A 21,222-nucleotide genomic window follows, 5' to 3' on the forward strand; every position below is an offset into this window, starting at 1 on the left:
TTCCGGGAACCTGGACGGGGCTGGGGTGTGGTTGAAGTGGTGGGGGAGGGTGGGGGAGGTGTGGCGTTGGGTTGTGGACCGTACACACACTCTCCTACGCAGTAGGTGGCAGTGCAGGGTTTCCTTTTTAAAAGATCCGCCAATAAAATTCAAGGAAAAAGAAGAAGAAGAAGAAGAAGAGGCTAACGTCAACAGAACTTAAAGTTGAGCTTACAGCAGTTTAGCCAGCTACAATATACAAAAAGAAGCCGGATAACTCATCTATTCGGAAAAACGAATCAGATAAACTAAAGCACACAGACTTTCTGTTCGCTGCTTTGTTGTCTGGTAGATGTACTGTAGACGTTAACCTATTTTGCTAAGTTGTGGTAGCTAGCTACTGTAGCTAGCTAGCAACCCAGCCCAACTGGACTAGCTAACTTGCTTGATACATGGCTAGTCAGCTCCCGAGGTGTTTAGCTAAGTACAGCTAGCGAGCCAACCAGTTAAATACAAGTTAAACGCGGATAATCAAGCAACATTGCTAACTCTAACGTTTTAAAGTCCTCCATTCAATGCTAGCTACCTATCTATAACTGTACGTCAGTTGGCCAGCTAGCAAGCAATGGTGGGCTGGCTAAATCGATTATGTATCTAGCTAGTTAGGTAAATCACCGACGTGGCTTGCTTCCTTCTCTGTTGATTCTGTAACCAGTTAACTTTCTTGATATTATTGACACCACTGTCTAGACGTTAGCTCTAGCTGTCTCGTTAACAAATTAACTGAACAGGCAAGACCAACATTGCAATGGCCACAGCAGGGGTCTTATCGGGTCCCTCTGGTAAGAGTAAACACACTTTGTAGGACTAAGCATACTGGTACCTGGTCATTTTCTCGTCTAAAGAGTGAGTTACTGTCGTGTATAAGAGTGAAAACTTTTTGGAGAAGACGACATAGAAATACACAGCGTGGTGTTATGTGCAAGAAGCGAGTGTGTATGCCTTTTTTAGGTACTCCCTGACAATGTTTGCTTGATAACAATATCTGCTTACCACACATTGACGGTTTGTCTTGAAGTTGCATAGCTATTTTGTTGTTGATCCTTACGCAAGCGATAACATTTTTGTGAACACTTAGCCTATATGTAGTCCATTCAGCGGTTGCAAGGCCTTAATGATTCGTTCCATCCTTTAGGCTCAGGGCCTCGGAAGATGGCTTCTTTAGAGGTGAGTTAACTTAAGTCCCCTACCGATCATTCCCATCTTTCCTGTACCTACTAGTAACTCTTTCTCCTCCACAATCAGGGTCTAGGGTCCCCTAGTTCATCTCAAACCATGAAGAAGACGATAGGTCATCGTGGGATTGATCCTACTGGGGAGACCACATACAAGAAGGTCAGAGTTTGCAAGTCTATCGTGTCATGTTGTGTCTAAAGCACAAAAACGACATTTGGAATCTCTTAGGCAAAAGCCTTTGACAGTAACATTTTTTTTTTGTGTTTAAACTTAGTCATGTGTTGCAGCATTTTCAGTTTGACAGGATTAAGTGAAAATTTGGTTAAAATTCAGATTGTCAGCAGTAATTCGTACCATTACCTATTTAGATGTTTTTGCATATTTTGTGTATAGTCCCTACATTTTAGGGCACCAAACACCGCCTTGAACAGTTTAACTTTATGTACAATAAAGTAATTTAACTGTGCATGCAATTACTGTCTAAATTGTGCAACCAATATACATCAATAATGGGTATCTTAAATATAGATGCTTTTTTCCTTCAGTCTCTTGTTGAATGCTTAATTGGATTCAGATCAGGTGATTGACAGGTCGATTGTCTTTCTGTATGATAAAGATGCATGGTTTATAGCGTTTGCACTTTAACCTAAAAACATTGCATTGTGTTTACTCCAAAGCGCTGCTGGTAGACATAACTTAAGAAGGAAAACTGCCCAAGCACCTTTGGTTTTCATATGACTACCAATATTTAGTCTTGTAACTTGTTCTGTGCTAAGAATGGCAGTTTTGAAAGGTATAAGATGTTTGTTTTCTTACTCTAATCAGGTCAGAGTCCAGGAAAGGAAAACTTTCAGTGTGTGTTGTGATTAGAAAGCAGTCTGTCAGGGATTTTGATATACTTCATTCAGTCAGCCGCACCCCGACTGAGTAGAATATTTGTATTAACTAAGTGGAGAGTGTTTTTTTAACTCTACCACTGTAAATAACTTTCGTCTCCATTGTCGTCTCCTACAGACCACCTCCTCAGCCCTGAAAGGTGCCATTCAGCTGGGCATCACCCACACAGTGGGCAGCTTAAGCCAGAAACCTGAGCGAGACGTTCTCATGCAAGACTTTGAAGTGGTGGAGAGCATCTTCTTCCCCGGGTGTGTGTGTGTGTGTCTGTGTGTAGTTCAGTATGAGAATGGAGAAATAATTCCACTAGAAACATTTCTCAAAGTCTTCCATTATGTGACCTCTCCCATGCCTCCCCTGCTTATGCTTTGATTATGTATGTTTCAGTGAGGGCAGTAACCTGACCCCGGCCCACCACTACAGTGACTTCAGGTTCAAGACATACGCTCCCATCGCCTTCCGCTACTTCCGAGAGATGTTTGGCATCCGCCCTGATGACTACCTGGTAGGGCTGCCTCCTCCCCACAGCTCTGTTGTGTGAACAAGGAGGGAGAAACACATGATTGGTTGGCTCTCATTTGACGTGTGTGTTTGTTGTCGGTTGCAGTACTCACTGTGTAACGATCCGCTGATTGAGCTGTCTAACTCTGGAGCCAGTGGGTCCATCTTCTACGTGTCCAGTGACGACGAGTTCATCATCAAGACAGTGCAGCACAAAGAGGCGGAGTTCTTGCAGAAATTGCTTCCTGGCTACTTTATGGTAAAGAGTGTGTGTCCTTTGTGCAAATACAGTTACAGATCAAAATAATGTAAAATGATTTACATTTCGTCATTTAGCTGGGGCTTTCATCCAGAGCGATGTACAAAAGTTCACATAGCAACAGCAACAGGTAATCAAGGACTAGAAGAGCACAGTTTTAACAGTATTACAGTGTTAATGCCAAGGAACAGTCTGTGCAACAACAACAAAGAACTCACAAAAAGTCCAATTTGCAGACACGTAATGTTCCAAAGTGCTGTGTGTGGTGTGATTGAAAAAAACATTTAAATGTTGTGTGTGTCCTATTATATGCTTATAAATACAAGTTCAAAATCATATTGATGTCCGCTATTAAGGAAACAGTAGTCAGTAATGATTGTCCAACTAACTCCTCTTCTTTCTCTCCTCACTAGAATCTGAACCAGAACAAGCGGACGCTGCTGCCTAAGTTCTACGGGCTGTACTGCGTCCAGGCGGGGGGGAAGAACATCCGCATTGCCGTCATGAACAATCTGCTCCCCCGGGCTGTGAAAATGCACCTCAAGTACGATCTGAAGGGCTCCACCTGCAAGAGACGAGCCTCGGCCAAGGAGAGGGCAAAGGCCGTGCCCACCTACAAAGACCTGGACTTCATCCAGGACCGACCTGACGAACTGCTGCTTGAGCCTGATAACTACAATGCTCTCTGCAAGACCATTCAGAGGGACTGCCTGGTGAGGGATGAGGACCGCCTAGTAGGAAAACACAATGACCTGCTGGTCCCCGGTGCAAAAAAGTCAAGACAATCCAGTGTAGAATGTATTAAATTAGCCTTCAGTTAGATAGGAACACCATTGATTCTTCGCCCCATCAAACACTGACCCCTGGCTCCGTGGGCTCCTGTCTGCCTCTAGCTGCTGCAGAGCTTCAAGATCATGGACTACAGCCTGCTGGTGGGCATCCACAACTTGGAGCAGGCATGTCGGGAGAAGGGCAGTGAAGAGGCTCCGGGGGCCACCGACCAGAGGAGGCCACCGTGCCAGAAGTCGCTGTACTGCACAGCCATAGAGGCCATCCAGGGAGAGGCGAGGGGCAAAGCACACCTAGATACAGAAGACCAGTTAGTTTCACCTCTGTCTCTCTCTCTCTTCCCTTCTGGCAATCAGAAACTAGTTTAATTCAGTTACATCAATATTTGCTCTCCTGCATACTGGTTTGATTAGGGTTCTTCCGTTATTACTTTATGAAAGGTCTTCGTGTATGTTTTGTTAACTTTCATTCATCTGTTCTTGCAGCATGGGAGGTATTCCAGCATGTAACTCGAAGGGGGAGAGGATGCTGGTGTTTATTGGCATCATTGACATTCTGCAGTCCTACAGGTAAACATTAAAGAAAGTTTATTATTTGTGTGTATTGGGTGTATGAAATGCAATACTCAATATACGTAAAGTATTTGGACTGACGTTGAGTATTTGGACACTTTCAGGTTTGTGAAGAAACTGGAGCACTCCTGGAAAGCTCTGGTTCATGATGGGGTGAGAGTTTACTTGATCCCCATGTAAAACTTTTGGTCTTTTTGTAATTCCTTTTAGTGGTGGGATGTTAACCTTATCCTCCCTATCCCCCCCTCCCTCCCCTTAGGACACAGTGTCTGTTCACAGGCCAGGTTTCTACGCAGAGCGCTTTCAGAAGTTCATGTGCAACACCGTCTTCAAGAAGATCCCATGTAAGTGCATGCATGCGTGTGTGTTGGTCAGAATCCATGACCGCTGTTTCGCCCTCTAACCTGTCCCACGCCCCTTCCCCCTTCAGTGAAGACTTCCCCATCAAAGAAGAACCGGACCCAGAGTGCCCTCCGCAGGACCAACACAGCCACCTCCGGACCTGCTTCTCCAGCTCAGGACGTCAGCAGCACAGCCAGAGGCCCTCTGTCCGGCAGCACAGAGATACAGACCGAAACGGAAGGAGACAGTGGTAGGAACTATGGGGAGAAGGAGACTACAGACACGAAGAATACAGAGCCGTATTTTTACTGGTCTCATAGGATGGTTTGGTATAGTACGTGTACGTGTACGTGTCTTCACACAAACTTTTTACAATTCTACTCAGGCATGCAGTCAGGACGCCCTGACCTGCTTATGAAGACCCAGACACATGACGATGTCACCCGTAACTCAGCAGATTCCACCCACTCCAACATTTCTCTGGGAAGCGCTGGGCCCGCTCCCACACCTCCCCCTGTCAGGTATGAGGATGTGTGTGTGTGTGAGACGTGTCATCCGTGCGTGTGTATATGGAAGCTATTTGCCTTTCCAGTCAGGCTGCTATGGTATCATGTTTCTGTGCAGTTGTGTCATCACCCCTATTGTCCCCCCTTCTCTCTTTCAACCCCTGCAGGTCTGTTGGAGTGGAGGTGCACAAGTCAGCCAGCACCAACCAGGAGCCTCCTAGCACCTCTAAGAGGTAGGAAAATGAAACTGCATCCTCATGGACCAGAAGACCCATAATTCAGGTTCTTGGACTGGAGTATGTTGTTTTTTCCCTCTTATATTCACCTATGCTTTTTTCTCTGGGTGACAGTGTTGGGACACTGGACGAATGCATTGGTGGAGACATCATCTCACTGAGTGACATCATTCCACAGACAAGCACCTGTTATGTAAGTAGTCGGTGTGCCTGGATGTGAAGCCTCCAACAAAATGCAGACAACAAAATGTGGTCTAGTCATGTGTTGTAAAATAACAAGCTGTTTAAACATTGTTTTTTTCCCTTCTTTGCAGTGATTTCAGAGAAACAGTTGATGGAAAGACACTAGAAGACAAACCAAGTTGAAAAAGAGATGGAACAGAAAAGGCATTGCGACAGCCTTGAGGAGAAGAGCCAGGGGAGAGTTGAAGTGACTGGACTTAGAAGGGGAAACAAAGAGTAGAAAGACTAGTACAAGTGTACTAGAGAAGCTGCATGCCCCAATAACTCTTGGGTGTGGGCGGGGGGCGGGGTGAGAGGGCGGTGTTTTCTTAGTTCTACAGGTGTGACAGCTCTTCCTTGAACATCCTGTTGCCTGCAATGGACAGAGGGATCTGACGGAAATGGTGCCTTTGCTTTGATGACACTTGTGATGGTTGTGTACAGTTCTTGACAACCACATCCATATGGTGGTTATGGGCCATTGTGCAATTACTCTCTAAACCCAAGAGATATATCGCAGTCCTCAAATCAGTGAACAATGCTTTTCAACCCCTCATTCCTGTATTGGTGCCAGTTCCTGGTCATAGTGCTTTGGTTCTCCTAGAATGCAAGGCAATGGCTTGTGGGTACCTGGTGCTAAAAATAGAGATATACCAGTGTAGAATAAAACTTTATAATTGTTCTCAAGTTGTAGCTGGGCACACCAAACACAAGCACAACAGTAAAAGTAATCAAATGCCTAAAAAACGATCATCCTTTCTCCTCTTTCAGAGATCCATTCCTGCTGCCTTTGAACTGGATTGCTGCATACTTTCCATGTTGAACTTGCCTGTTGAACTTGCCTGTACTATCATTACAATGCTAGATAATGAATTGTTCCTGTGCTGTATGATGCAAGGACACTAAGGGAAAAGTACAGTAGTTCTTAGACATTTATCTAGTCATACATGGATACCCTTGAACAATGTGATTGTAAACATTGCTGGAATGTATAGTGTTTTTTTTTTGACATTTTACAGTGTTGTTGGACAGTAATTTGGCAGTTATGAGTTTACATATTGACCAAGCTACATACTCCCATCGATGCTGTTGTGAACTCTTAGATGTAACTTCTTGACCAAAACCTTTCCCATACCTTTACAGTAGGCTAATATTCAGGGCAATCAACCTTACAATAATCCTTAAGTACAGTGCCTGTGCCCACTGCATATTCCTCAAAAACAAGTTATAAGCCTTACTGAACTAAAAAGATCATCTTATATTTTCCTCTAACAGCTTTCTTGACAGTGGTGATAGTTGTCTGAAGTGGAGATATAGAAAGACATTTACAGTGAGACCAAAAGTGACCTACTAAGAATCATGAAGTTTGAGTTTCTGATTCAGACCCTTAACGTGCTTAAAGAACATTTTGTTCAAAACTCCTGTTGTTCACCCACGATACACAGGGATTTATGTTCATAGTACTAACTGGTGTATTTTCTCATTCAAATAGTGTTGAATTGTGTGCAGTCAGACACATTACTTCTCTGATGCATACAAAGTTATTTCTTAGGTAGTTAGTAGAGCTCAACCCTGAGAATGATATCAAAGTTTAACTATGCGATTAAACTATATAATAGAGTGCACCTACACACCAGGCAAAATTAAATATGTAATGTCATTTTCTCTGTACACACACTTTTTAATATGCCCTATATTCTCTTGAACCCCAAAGATTGAACAGAATTAGCTGTATATCGTTTCATTCTATGCTATAGAGGTAATATAGGTTATTATGTCTTTTTCAGACTTCTAGCTGTTCTTTGTCCCAATATGAGACCTAATAAGCGAGCTATTACTTTATTAACTGCAGAAGTAGTAACTCCAACTGTCTGTAAATAAGCCTATTTACTAATTACTACATATGTATTACCCTATTTTTGATGTTATTTATTGTCTTCCTCTAGCTTTAGGTGTTTTTATTATGAAGCTACTCAATATATTGCATATTGAGATAAATGAGATTGGAGACAGATTGCATTTACCTTGATGAAACAGGAACTAACATGCAACGTATACACTTTTTTATTTTTTAAATGGCCTACTATTTTTATACAGATCTTTACATCTGTAATATATTCCTGTGTTTCTTTTCTACTCAAATGTGCTTTCCTTTTTAACTTGTAAGATGGCACAAATGTTTCATCATATTGTGTGAATTGCCTCGGTTTCTTTTTACATGCATTTTGTAGTATTGTATTCTTGCCGGAGTTCTTAATTAAAACCAGAGAACAAACTAATTATGGACCTAAAAACTATTTTTTTTGGCTGTAAATCGCTCAATGCAAGCGCTTGATGCTCAGATAACAACCTCTCGACCAATTGAATGCGTTGTTATTAATTTCGTCATAGATAACAGAAAGTTTTCAAAATGGGGCTAGAAAGTACCATGGTGTGGTAAGAGAGACGGACAATACATTTTTTTGTGTATCTTCGTACATTATTTCACGCATATTTAAAGACATTCAACTTTCATTGATGTTGTAATCTTGTTCCTAGAGTTTAAATCAAGCTAATAGGCGTGTGGGGGAGATATATCAAGGGGTAGAGAACATTCACCAGCACAAGCTAGTAGCTAGCAAGATAGCAACCGCTGGCTGAGTCATTATCGTCGTCGTTGTCACAGTTAACAGGACAACATTTGTCTAAACTTTAAGACAACTTAACTAGTGTGATTGCTTGTTAGTTTCATAACATATTTTCATTTCATTCAGGGTATTCACCCTAAATAGTTTGCAAGCTCACGGGTTGGGGACTATTGCTAGCTTCGTAGTACTACAGTACAGTAGCAGTCCTCAGCTCGAGTCGCCATGATGAGAACGTTGTTGGCGTGTATAGCTACACACACTGTATAAAGACAGCTACATTTGAATTAATCTTATTTGCTGTTCACAAGGGTACGCCAATAGCACAATGGTTGGTAATGAGTGTTATATTCTGCAAGTCATCAGTACTGTTGGCAATGTATCTATTGACTGAAACTTTGTAATCTTGTCATTTGCTCAGCGTGGACAATAGTGAGTACATGCGAAATGGAGACTTTCTACCCACCAGACTTCAGGCACAGCAAGATGCTGTCAACATTGTCTGCCACTCCAAAACGCGCAGCAACCCCGAGAACACCGTTGGCCTTATCACAATGGCCAAGTAAGCTTGTGGTCGCCTTAGTTAGAGCCAAGGCACTTTGAGTTGAGTTATGGTCTAGATGCTGGCAATAATGTCAGAGAGACAGTCCATTTTTTAACGCTGGTGTGTTTGACTTTTTATGCTTGAATGCAGTAACTGTGAGGTTCTTTCCACACTGACGCCGGATGCAGGCCGCATCCTGTCCAAGCTGCATGCTGTCCAGCCCCGTGGTCAGATCTGCTTCTGCACTGGCATCAGAGTGGCCCATGTGAGTTCCCATAGCCTTTCAGACAGCAACATCCTCTTAGTGTTTTCAAGATGACAGAAATGTGTGAAATGTGGATGTCCATGAATGTCTGTTAATGCTGTGTTTGTGTAGCTTGCTCTTAAGCACAGACAGGGGAAGAACCACAAGATGAGGATCATCGCGTTTGTGGGAAGCCCCGTTGAAGACAGTGAAAAGGATGTATGTTGTATATTTGAACAATTGATGCTTTGTACATTTCATACTGGCCCAAGCCAGTTCTGTCCAAGGTAGAGAGTGTTTTCAGCAATATACATGTGGTTCATCACCATGGTTACTGCTCTCTCACTCTATTTTTCTCATCCCAATCTGACGCCCACACAGCTTGTTAAATTGGCCAAGCGTTTGAAAAAGGAGAAGGTGAATGTGGACATCATCAATTTTGGAGAAGAGGTGAGGGTTTTTTTTGCTAGCATTTTTCATTATGGAAATGTTTGGGAATTCAATTAAGTGGAGTTCAAAATAATAATCATGGAAACCATTTTAATTGCAAAGAGATTGAACTCCCTCATCTTTATTTTTCTCCCCTTCCTATAATAATATATTCCTAACTCATCCCATTCTCTTGATAGGAGCTAAACACAGAAAAGCTGACTGCCTTCATCAAAACGCTGAATGGGAATGAGGGGACTGGCTCCCACCTGGTGACTGTTCCCCCAGGGCCCAGCCTGGCTGATGCCCTGCTCTCCTCCCCCATTCTGGCCGGAGAGGGTGGCTCCATGATGGGCCTGGGTGCTAGCGATTTTGAGTTTGGTGTAGACCCCAGCGCAGACCCAGAGCTCGCACTGGTAACTAGGCTCTTGACAGACAGTTCCTCTGACTTAATTAGATACCAGTCCTGTGGTGGAGCCACATGTCTTACGCCCAGATGAATTCAAGCAGTACTTATCTTCGCTTGTCGCCTTGCCTTCCATCTTTCAGGCCCTGCGTGTGTCCATGGAGGAGCAGAGACAGAGGCAAGAGGAGGAGGCTAGAAGGGTGACTGCTGCCTCTGCCACCGAGGCTGGCATACCCACTCCCACTCAAGATGGTAATAAGAATGGCATTTTACTGTTTACTGTAAAAATCTGTATTTGCAAAGGGTGTACGGTTTAGAATGAGAGAATTGTGATCACAGTGATCACTAACATCGGTTTGTTATGTGTAAGAATCTGAGGAGGCTTTGCTGAAGATGTCAGTGTCTCAGCCGGAGACGGGACCGGCAGCACTGCCTGACTTCAGCAGCATGACTGAGGACGAGCAGATAGCCTATGCCATGCAGATGTCCTTGGCTGGAGGAGGTGAGATTCATTTTATCATCACCCACACTCATTCCAACACATTAGAGTTAAATGTTTTTGTCTCAAATGCTTCCCCTTTCCCATACCTTGTTATCAGAGTATGAAGATGCTATGGAAACAGGAGCCTCCATGGACACTGCAGAGTCAGCTAAAGTATGTTAATTCAATTGATCATTCATGACAGAATACATTACATATTGGAGCCAATACTGTGAGCTGGACTCTAGCTCAAAAGTGGGATTGACTCCTGTCTCACTGCTAATACTACCACTGTGTACTACTGGGTACCATCTGTTATATCCTGCAACTCTCCATTTAAATGTAGTCATTTAGCCCTCCACTCATGACCCTGTTGCCCTTCATCAGGAGGAGGATGACTATGATGTCATGCAGGATCCAGAGTTCCTCCAGAGCGTGCTGGAGAACCTGCCGGGGGTCGACCCCAACAATGAGGCCATCCGCAATGCCATGGGCTCTCTGGCTTCCCAGACTGGTAACAAGTCAGACAGCAAGAAGGATGAAGAGAAAAAGAAATAAAGCAGGGGCCAGATAGATACCTATGGAAACAATATAAATAATAGACTGGTGTGCATATAGTAGACAGCCATAGACTGAAACTCTGAAAATGTATATACAAATAGATGGGACTTCTGATTTGCCACACACCCCTGCATGACATGAAAACCATAAACAGAATTTCCTAAACAGACCATTGTAATTTTTTCTTTATCAACTGCCTCTGTTTGTTGATTGATTGATTTGATCTGTTGGTATTAAGTCCATGGACTGATTCAAGACAGCAATGTGAGACAGGGGTAACACTGGCTTGATGTCATGGATTTCCGTAGCATAATTTTTGTAATAAAGCACCAAGATGGAGTTCTAGTCTATTTTTCCCCTATATCATCCCATGTTTATATTTAACCATTGACAGAGTAATCTTGTGAACTGGGTACATGATGACAGGTGTCCAAGATTGTAAATCTAAAAGTCCTCCTATTTACATGGTTGTTTTTCTATTGCAATAAAAATATTGGTTTCTGGCATGTGTGTTTCATACATGGCTCTGTCACCTTCAGCCCGTCTGATGTTATATAGAGAGTGTGGAATATTTCTGCAGAGGGGACCATTTTATTATCACAAAAGGATGTCGAATGAAGAATGACATTAGACGTACAAACTGAGAAATTTAAACTGAGAAATTGATCATTTTTATGAATAGGCGATTGCATGCTTTGCGGTTGCACGTACAATAAAATTCCTTTTGATTCAATAATGTGATAGGACCTATTTTCATCATGTGACGGGAAGTCAAGGTTTTTCTGTTGAAGCAAGGAGGATAGTCGGGAATCTCGGATCCAGGTAAACAATCAAAATATAGGGGATAAAAAAACGACTAACCTTGACCCCATCCATAGTCCTATGCAATAACATGGCCCAAACTATTATTGCATTGCCAATATTGAAAAATTATTTATAAGTACATCGTTTTGAGTGCAAGCAATTATGGCCTCCGTTAAATGACCCCTCGCTTGCTTGGCTTGGCTGAGCGGCCAGCTAGCCTGTGTGTCTGGCTCAATGTGATGATGATGGAGGGGAAAGCTTAATAAACTCGCAGCATTGAGACGTCAGTGCTGTTTAAGTATGCATTTCCAAATAATCGTTGCAGTTCGATTTACGTTTTCTAAAATCATGCAAGTTGTATTGTATTAACTACTAGTGCGCAATCTATTTGCTAGCAAGTAGTTAGCAATCTGAACAAGAGGTGGCTAACTAGCTAGCCTAGCAGACGCTACTACGCTAACCTCCGTCTAGCGAACGTTAGCTAGTTGTTGGCATAAATGGTTGCCAAGACGGCAGTCTGAGCAGGAGCTGGCTAGCTAGCTAATCGTTTGCTAGCTGTCAGTGTCCTAAATTGCATGCAGGTCCGCGTCATGTAAAGAATAACATTGAGCTGTTTACTGCAAGTGTAATACCCTGAAATCGTAAACTAACCCAACGGTTAGGATTTTTTTTCGTGTGTTTCATCTGCTTACTTTAGCTTTTTTATAAGGTTAGGTGCATGATACTTGTGCATTGATAAACAATGCAATATATACAAATTATATATTTTCTGCCCCCTATTTTGCAGGATTCAGTCCCGTTATGGGGGACATGAAGACCCCAGATTTTGATGACCTGTTGGCAGCGTTTGACATCCCAGACATTGATGCTAAAGAGGCCATCCAGTCCGCTCCTGATGATGCCGAAGGGCCACATGGGCCAGGGGGAGCTTCTCTGGGCAAGCCAGATGGTGGGGTGGGTGTTGGACCTTCCCTGAGACCACCCAGCCCCCCAGACCCTCAGACAGACACATCCATTGTCAGCGTTATTGTGAAAAACAGAGTTCGTCCTGAGACCCTTGATGGTGGAGATGGAGACACAGACCAGGACCCGATTGATGGATCTTCCGGAGTGGCAGTGGGTCCTAGGCTGGGTGCCTGTGCCTCAGGCATGGCTGAATCAGAATCACTAAATCACAATGGGTTTGGCGCATCTGGGGTCTCTGCATCCATGCCTCTATCCCAGTCCCAATCCAACGGAGAGCCATGGTCCGTGAACACTTCAAAGACGGCTTCAGAGGGCGGAGGAGTCAGTGCTGGGTCAACGAAATCCGCTAAACAGGGCGGCAGCATTTTTAACAGACTGAAGCCTCTAATAGCACAGGGGTCCGGAGACCCTGTAGGTAGAGCAAGGAAGATGCAGCTCCTCCAGCAGCAGCATCAGCAACAACACAGCCATCAAGATGCAGGCCAAGATATGGTCGAAGAGGTCAAAGCCTCTTTATCTTCCTCTTCAACTGTTGTGTCTTCTCCTCTCATCCCGGGAGGACTGTCGTCTCCTTTCTTCCCTCCTTCCAAACCTCTACTCCCACCTCCTCCCTCTGCACTCTCCTCTCTCACGGCATTGAACGGCACTCCCAAAGCCACACCTGCAGGATTCCGCCCCCGGGACTCTGAAGAGGAGGATGACTCGGACCCAGACCTTGGAGGCCCGCTGGTGATCCAAGAGGGCCCTGCCTCTCCCACCTGCACCCCTCCCAAACTGACCCGACGGTTCAGGTCCCCTGCCTCCAGCTCAGACCCAGTATCGACCCAGCCCTCAGTCTCCATGTCAGCTCACCCCAAGCCCGGGGACACACCTTCTGGGGCCAGCTTGACCTCCACCCCACAGCCTGGTTCCACCAAGAGTCCCCCCCAGGAAGACAGACACCCAGAACATGTAATTGAAGAGAGGGATTCGCCCGAGAGTCCAGAGCCCGAGATGCCCAAATCAACTGCACCAGGGATGTCCAAGAGATGCTCCAGCCCTGCCGTGGCCTCCACACCACCGCCTTCAGACCTAAGAGAACCCAAGGAGGAAGAAGAAGAGATGGAGGTTGGGAATGGAGTGGAAAAGGTGGTTGAGAACAAGGCAGACACGGGGAAATCTGAAGGTGCTAGAAAAGAAGACGAAAAGATGGAGGTGGATGACGGCAAACCTAAACCCCTTTCCACTGAGGGGAGTGCCCCAACCCCTGCAGCACCAGGTGCTCCGTCCCGGCCCCTCAAAGTGCGGATAAAGACCATCAAAACCTCCACTGGGGGGATCACCAGAACTGTTACCAGGGTGGCCCCAAAGGGTGGTGCTGCAGCAGGCAAGAGTCTGGACCCCAGCAAGGCCCAACAAGGTGGACGTAAGGTCCCAGCCAACAAGGCCCGCAAAGTGGAGGCTTCGGCCGGTCGCACGGAAACACCTCAGCAACAGAAAGTGAAAGCTCTTAACGCTCTGCCAGTGTCCACTCTCGCTGCCAGCAGTGTCATGCTAGCAGCTGCGACCAAGGTTCAGAACAAGATGGCCGCCGCTTCAGACAAGGCAAAGGTCTCTGCCACGGCGGTCAGCATCACTAAATCGGCTGCCCTGCCCGCCACGCCATCTGTAGCCTGCTCTCCTAAGTTCTCTGTCGGCGGCGGTGGGATCAGTGTCCGTCCAACTGGCGCCAAGACTGCTAACGGAGCCGGTGCCAATGTCCTAGCCGGAACGCACCAGCCCAGCAAGCCGGCCTCCATCGTCAACAGCACAGGTGCTGTCATCTCCCGCAGCCAGTCCAGTTTGGTAGAGGCTTTCAACAAGATCCTCAACAGCAAGAACCTGCTGCCCAGCTACAAGCCCGACCTCTCGGCTCTTCCGCCCCCAGAGTGGGGGCTCCCGCTGCCCGCCACCGGGTACCGCTGCCTGGAGTGTGGTGATGCCTTCGCCCTGGAGCGTAGCCTTGCCCGCCACTACGATCGGCGCTCGCTGAGGATTGAGGTGACGTGCAACCATTGCGCCAAGAGGCTGGCCTTCTTCAACAAGTGTAGCCTACTGCTGCACGCCCGCGAACACAAGGAGAGAGGCCTGGTCATGCAGTGCTCTCACCTGGTCATGAGGCCCGTCACTGTGGAGCAGATGATTGGTCAGCAGGACATGACACCCATCGGTGAGCGTGGTTTGCAGGAAGTGTCGGGTTTTGTCTTTCGCCACGTTGTATGTATTCATGTTAGGAATGTGTGCAAAAATATACAAAGACCACATTATTCACCTAGGAATTAGCTCCATTGACCCATCTTCTCCACTCTCCATCTCCTTGTTTGACCAGGCATGCTCTCCTCTTCAATCCCCTCTCCTCCAGTCCCGTCGCCCTCCGCCTCTGCTGGCACTGCCGCGTCGGCGGGCTGCAGCCCGATGAAGGATGCCCCCTCCCCGGCCTCCACCCAGCCCAGGCCCATGCGCCGGGCGCCCCAGAGCCCCCAGGCCCTGATGCCCCTGCCCTGCAAGAAGGGGGAGGTGCTGCAGTACCAGAACTTCAAATGCCCCGAATGCCAGACCCAGTTCTCCGGGAAGGCCGAGCTCGTCGCCCACTTCCAGCAGATCAGGGCCACGCCCAACTCGGTGAGTCACGATGATAGACCTGCTTGTGATATTGGAGGGATCTACTGGCTTCAGATGGAATTGCTACAGCATCATAAATCCACACCTAACGCTGGAGAGCTCTACCTTACGACTGTTCCCCCCTCCTCCATCCCAGACCTGCACCCTGTGTTCCCCCCCGATGATGCTGCCCAACTCCTGCAGTGTGTCAGCCCACCAGAGGATCCACAAGCACCGCGCTCCCCATGTCTGCCCGGAGTGTGGAGGCATCGCCAGGCAGGCCAGCTTCCAGACTCACCTACAGGAAGCCTGTCTGCACTTCGCCAGACGCATCGGCTACAGGTACAGAGCGGCGCGCGCACACACCAGACCAGACCCATGCCTCGCAATGGAACATCACAATGACAAAACCCCATCAGTAATATTCTACAGTCAGTCTTCAAAACCCACCTTAAAATAACTTCACACACACGTCACTATCCCGGTGTAAAATACACTATGTTTGATGATCTGTGGTGTGTGATCATCCGTTGTGTGGTTCCTGTGTGCAGGTGCTCCAGCTGTCAGGTGGTGTTTGGGGGCCTGAACTCCATCAAGTCCCACATCCAGACGGCCCACTGCGAGGTCTTCCACAAGTGCCCCAGCTGCCCCATGGCTTTTAAGTCGGCCCCCAGCGCCCAGGGCCATATCAGCACCCAGCACCCAACCCTGACAGGGGGACAAGCCAAGTAATGTGTCCAAGAACCTAGCCTATGAAAACATCCTTTAGTCCTTTTCGAAGATTTGAATTTGGATATAGTCATGGTTTAATACATTTATGAATTTGTTTTCAAGAAGAGCATGGACATTTATTTTACTGATGTTTTTTCAATTTATATATTTAGCTTTTTTTTAATCATTGTTTTCTATTCCTTGTCTTTGCAGAATGATCTACAAGTGTGTGATGTGTGACACAGTCTTTACTCAGAAGCCCTTGCTGTACATGCACTTTGATACTCACCTGGCCAAGCAGAAAGTCCATGTGTTTAAGTGCCCTGACTGCACCAAACTCTACGCCCAGAAGGGTTCCATGATGGAGCACATTAAGGTTTGTTTTTTATGTTAACGGTGAATGTGGTTCTATAACAGTAATGTTTTTTTGTTTTTCTAAGTTCCTTGTGTGTTTGTCATTCTCCTTCCGGTTTCGATGTTATGACTGGCCAGACTGCCCACAGAGGCCTGTCAGTCAAACAGGAAGGCCAGTCAGATGCCGCTGCCACGCCCTCCACCAACACCCTGACCCCCTCCCTCCCCAAATCGAAGCCTACTGCAAAAACGGACAACTCGGACGGAGAGGACTGGGGCCGGGACCAGGAGGAGGAGGAGGAGGAAGAAGAGGAGGAGGAAGGGGATGACGACGCGGATGAGGACTACGAGGCTCCTGGGAGTCAGTCCAGCACCATGGATGTGGGCAGCCATGTAGGAGAGAGGAACTGCCAGCAGTGTCAGAAGAGCTTCGCTGACAGGGAGGAATACATCAGCCACATCAAGACAGAGCACGGCAAGGTAGCTGGAACACTCCCACACACACACGTCACACACACACACACATCACACACACACACACACATCACACACACACACACTCACACACCACACACACAGGTAGCTGGAACACTCACACACCACACTCACAGGCACTGATCCACACACTTCCATAAGATGTCTCATAATGTATGCATTCGTTCATTCTTGTTTTTTTGTGTGTTTGCAGTTCCCATGTCATATATGCGAAGGCTCGTTCAGCACCTCGTCCAGCCTAAGGAGACACATACGTGTGATTCACGAGGGCAACAAGAGAGTCTTCCACTGCCAGTGAGTCAATTGCCCTAAAACATTTCATTTATTTATCTATTTTATATATATATTTATGTATATGTATTTTTGTTTTCTTTACGTATATTTGAAGCTGTAGGAAGTACAACTATTACACGTGTATTTATATATGTGTGTGTGTGTTTTCAGATATTGCACTGAGGGAAAGCGGACCTTTAGCAGTCGGTTCCTACTGGACAAGCATATCCGGGTCCACCACGGGGTCCGAGCAGCAGATGGACAGGTCAGCCTCTAGTTTAGTGTTAGTCTCAAGCAGGAACAGCTCTAATGTCCACTTACTGGCATTCAACGATCACGCTTATTAAACTATGTATTGATCATCCCCCATCTCCAGGGCCCACAGACCAGAAAACGTTCTGCCCCAGGAGAAGGGCCCGGTAGCTCCTCGGAACTGGATGGCGAGGGCGGCCCCCCGGGCGTGAGGCCCAGTGGGGAGGACGAAGGCCGCGAGGCCCCGGAAGACGCTGGCGAGGAGGGCCCGGCCAAGAGGACGCGGGGCTCGGTGGCGACGGCAGCTCCAGACCCCGAGGAGGACGACAGCGTGTTCCGCTGTGTGCCGTGCGGTTTCACCACGGAGGACGGCGCCGAGTTCCAGCAGCACATCCCCCAGCACCGCGCCGACGCCGCCTCCTACCAGTGCCTGCAGTGCGGGGTGTGCTTCGCCTCGGCGGGATCCCTCGGGCGCCACCGCTTCATCACGCACCGTGTACGGGACCCCCTGGGCGACGCTGAGCGCGGCGCCGCCCGCACCCTGGGCTCCCCTCAGGGCTCGCCCTCCTCCCCCTCCTCCCAGCAGGGCGAGGACGGGGAGGGCAGCATGAGCTGCAAGGTCTGTGGCAGGCGCTTCGACAAGGCCTCGGACCTCAACACACACTTTAGGACCCACGGCATGGCTTTCATCACCTCCCACAAGACTGACAAGCCCCAGTAGGGGGAGTGACTGACAAGAACCAAACTGTCTGGATCCCCCCCCCCCCCGTGCTGTCTGGAGCCACCTGTAAGCTCCATGTTTTTATATTTAACACTCTGTGAATCTGACTGCATGTCGATCATTATACGGATCGTATAACTAAACGTAACAAGACTGGCCTCTGAGGGAACTGCGCCGTCTGACCACATGACCAGGAAGTGAGGCGTTGACGCCCAATCGCGCTGTGGGTCCCGTCTCGTCATCTTTCACCACCACACTGCTCATTTGCTTTGTCTGCACATTTGTTTCTTTCCACATGAAGCTAACTTCTTTTCTACATTTCGTACCGTTCTCTGTATTACATTCACCAACATTTTTGTACGCAGCATCGTCCATACCTTTTTCATACGGATTCGTCGGCTGAACAGTTGCGTCCTGAAGGCGTACAGTATTGCTATAACTCTTCACCCTGCCATCCTCTCAGAGCCACTGTATAAAGAAGCACTCTCGCTGGTCCCTAAGCTGTCGGCCATTTTTGTAATAAAAAGGCAGTGAAAAACTGTTCCATTCTCAAATCAGTGTCAGATAAAGCTTAGAGGCACCAGAAGCAAAAAATGGAGTACGAGGAGAATTTTAAACACTGATTTTAATGAATATTGACTTTGTAATATTTATTTATATGAAACACGTTGTTGTTGGTATTTGTGCTTTCTTTTGCTGCCAGTCTCATCTTAAGATGAAGCGCTATCGCCTGGTTAAAAGCGGTTCCATCTCTGTTGTTTGAACTTTTCGGTAGGAGTGGAGGTTACACACAGTTGTTGTAGCCCGTGTGGTGTGAGTGGTGGTGTTGTCTACAGTGAAGCTAGAACAAGAGAAATACGGAGTCTTGCCATTAGTGCACAACCTGTACGTTGTGATGTAAATACATATACAGTACACAAAAAGAAAAGCTTTTGAGTTTTGTTACTTGTTATGAAAATGTGAATACGTATAGTATTTGTACATGTACTGTTTGGTTTCTGCCCCCCCCCCCCCCCACACACACACACACACACTCCCCGCCACCACCAACCAATCTGAAGAAAAACAGGAGAGTACTACATTATAATGAATGGCCGAAGGGAGCGTGAGAACACTGGCATAGTGTCTTTCAATAATGTGTATGAAAACAGACATATATCTCTTTGATATGATTCTTTTTGTAATACCGTATACAGAATCAGTGCTTGCTGTCCTCCAGTTTCATTTTCGATTTGTTTCATTACGACCTTTATGGTCTTGTGAAGGAGGCCTGTTTGTATGGATGTTGTTCTGTTCGTTTTTTTTATCACCTAATATCATATTTATATAGCAAAATAGTGAATCCATGTTTGTCCTTTTAATTTTCTATGGTTGTGGTCTGCTTGATGAAAATGCCATACACTTTTTGTGTCGTTTTAAAATAAATGTCTGAAAGTGAACATGGGTTATTTCAGTAATAATTTATAGAAATAAACGGTAGACTAGTAATTTGTCACACTATTTACACCTATTTAAGTGCTTTTGTAATTACATTTACATTTATTCATTTAGCAGACGCTTTATCCAAAGCGACTTCCAAGAGAGAGCTTTACAAAGTGCATAGGTCACTGATAATAACAACAACAAGATAATACCCCCAAAAACATTGCGGGTAGCCAAAACATGAAGCACATATTGTGAACAACCAAAATAAGTGCCAAAGGGAAGAACCATAAGAGCATGTATGTCACTGTTATTAGCCAGACATAATTAGTCTTATTCCCTACAAGGTCTATGAATGGGAAGCCACAACATGTATGGGTACGACTGATACCAATGCTTTTTTCCTTTACATTGCTGTCCCACACTGCAACTCCTTTGGGTAGTAAATTAGGTCTGGTTCTCCCTCCAACTTCACAACGTGCTTGCCCTCAGCGTTCATATCAAGGCCAGGAGGTTCGGAAGAGGGCCCCGGCTCTAGATGGTGGACCTCGATCATGAGCACGTAGATGAGTGTACCCACCAGGGCACCGATATTAGTGGCCACCAGCGGCACCCACCACCACCCATCTCCGGCACTGGGAGGGACAAACAGGGAGCATTAGAGTAGAGTGAGTCAGTGTCTACCATAACCCTTTGAGAGGAAAGGAGAAAGAGAGAGGGGGGAGTCTGTGAGTGTTTGTCTGACCTGAACACCTCTCCAGCCCAGCCAGCGATATAAGTGAAGAGACGGGGCCCCAGGTCCCTGGCCGGGTTCAGGGAGTAGCCGCTGTTGGAGCCCATGGACACCCCAATGCACAGGATCACGGCCCCCACCAGGACCGGCTCCAGACCAGGAAGGGCCGGGGAATTCCTACGGTCCCCCAAAGCCAGAACGCACACCAGCAGGGCAGCTGTACCAATTACCTGAACAGCATCGACCAAACACGCCACAAGTCACATGATGGTGAGTCGATAGTATATAGGCCCTTTTGCTCTTCCTTGATTCTATTTGGTAGAAACGATTTGTCATCAATAAACCTTTGCCCAGGAAGATAAGTGATTTAAGTTCTGGAGAAGTGTGAGTAGATACTTCTGGTTTCTGACCTGGTCTATGACTCCACCCCACAGACTGAGGTAGTCAGCAGGATAGGTTGTGAAGATGCCCGCTGTAGCAGTAGGTCCGGTCACAGTCAGTTTACCTCCACCAAAGAACATTATGGCGTCTTTAAATACAAACACACACATATTAGATTGTGCTTCTCTGTTATTAGCCAGACTTTTTTTTTTGTGATTTAGCAGATGCTCTTATCCAGAGTGACTTCCAGGAAGTACAGGGACATTCCCCCGAGGCAAGTAGGGTGAAGTGCCTTGCCCAAGGACACAACATCATTTGGCACGGCCAGGAATCGAATTAATAGCCCGATTCCCTAACCGCTCAGCCATCTGACCCCCAGACATTTGATAGTATACCTGAAATGGCACTCCAACCACGAAAGGATTGCCATGGTGGAGGGAATTTGAAGTCATTTCCAACTCGCGCTGGTGCAAATGATGAGGTCCGCCATCACGTCTAAGTTTAACACTTTATTTATAAACACGTTAAAAACACGCTTACAAAAAGGACTGTTCCCACGGGTTAGGTTAAGGTTGAAAAACGATGAGGCTTCCTAAACCCTAATTCCAACCACGCTCACCTGTGATTCCCCGTCTTCTAACCCCTTTTATAGGCTATATTAATCTA

General features: G+C 46.5%; 4 protein-coding genes across 6 annotated transcripts; 3 read left to right on the top strand and 1 right to left on the bottom strand.

Annotated features, from left to right (window-relative positions):
* Positions 1-170: 170 nt before the first annotated feature.
* LOC134040554 (phosphatidylinositol 4-phosphate 5-kinase type-1 alpha-like) lies at positions 171-7,791 on the top strand. Its single transcript, XM_062486502.1, has 16 exons — positions 171-821; positions 1,175-1,206; positions 1,285-1,374; positions 2,230-2,360; positions 2,497-2,614; positions 2,717-2,869; positions 3,283-3,582; positions 3,763-3,968; positions 4,144-4,227; positions 4,335-4,383; positions 4,490-4,574; positions 4,661-4,822; positions 4,958-5,093; positions 5,246-5,311; positions 5,429-5,507; positions 5,629-7,791. Exons 1-16 carry the CDS (start codon positions 788-790, stop codon positions 5,629-5,631), a joined length of 1,728 nt encoding a protein of 575 aa, XP_062342486.1. The 5' UTR covers positions 171-787; the 3' UTR covers positions 5,632-7,791.
* A 57-nt stretch (positions 7,792-7,848) lies between these two features.
* On the top strand, positions 7,849-11,331 carry LOC134040555 (26S proteasome non-ATPase regulatory subunit 4-like). Of its 2 annotated transcripts, none has more exons than XM_062486504.1 (10): positions 7,849-7,972; positions 8,582-8,722; positions 8,843-8,969; positions 9,081-9,167; positions 9,330-9,398; positions 9,578-9,793; positions 9,927-10,035; positions 10,154-10,285; positions 10,383-10,438; positions 10,652-11,331. In XM_062486504.1, the coding sequence occupies exons 1-10, from the start codon at positions 7,947-7,949 to the stop codon at positions 10,820-10,822; spliced, it is 1,134 nt and encodes a 377-aa protein (XP_062342488.1). In that variant the 5' UTR covers positions 7,849-7,946; the 3' UTR covers positions 10,823-11,331. The 2 variants fall into 2 exon arrangements, with proteins under 2 accessions (XP_062342488.1, XP_062342489.1); XM_062486505.1 differs by having other exon boundaries at positions 7,852-7,972; positions 8,855-8,969.
* Positions 11,332-11,560: 229 nt separating this feature from the next.
* Positions 11,561-19,459, top strand: znf687b (zinc finger protein 687b). 2 transcript variants are annotated; one of them, XM_062486490.1, is made up of 10 exons: positions 11,561-11,647; positions 12,417-14,783; positions 14,976-15,235; positions 15,372-15,556; positions 15,766-15,942; positions 16,139-16,301; positions 16,418-16,759; positions 16,968-17,068; positions 17,219-17,312; positions 17,424-19,459. In XM_062486490.1, exons 2-10 carry the CDS (start codon positions 12,431-12,433, stop codon positions 18,018-18,020), a joined length of 4,272 nt encoding a protein of 1,423 aa, XP_062342474.1. In that variant the 5' UTR covers positions 11,561-11,647; positions 12,417-12,430; the 3' UTR covers positions 18,021-19,459. The 2 variants fall into 2 exon arrangements, with proteins under 2 accessions (XP_062342474.1, XP_062342472.1); XM_062486488.1 differs by lacking the exon at positions 11,561-11,647 and adding an exon at positions 11,724-11,912.
* A 389-nt stretch (positions 19,460-19,848) lies between these two features.
* On the bottom strand, positions 19,849-20,727 carry LOC134040561 (aquaporin-10-like). The gene is made up of 3 exons (XM_062486510.1): positions 20,586-20,727; positions 20,188-20,405; positions 19,849-20,077 (listed from the first exon to the last, which is right to left on the bottom strand). Exons 1-3 carry the CDS (start codon positions 20,724-20,726, stop codon positions 19,849-19,851), a joined length of 588 nt encoding a protein of 195 aa, XP_062342494.1. The 5' UTR covers position 20,727.
* Positions 20,728-21,222: the final 495 nt, after the last annotated feature.

This window comes from Osmerus eperlanus, chromosome 20 (assembly GCF_963692335.1).
Source record: "Osmerus eperlanus chromosome 20, fOsmEpe2.1, whole genome shotgun sequence".
Classification (NCBI taxonomy): Eukaryota; Metazoa; Chordata; class Actinopteri; order Osmeriformes; family Osmeridae; genus Osmerus; species Osmerus eperlanus.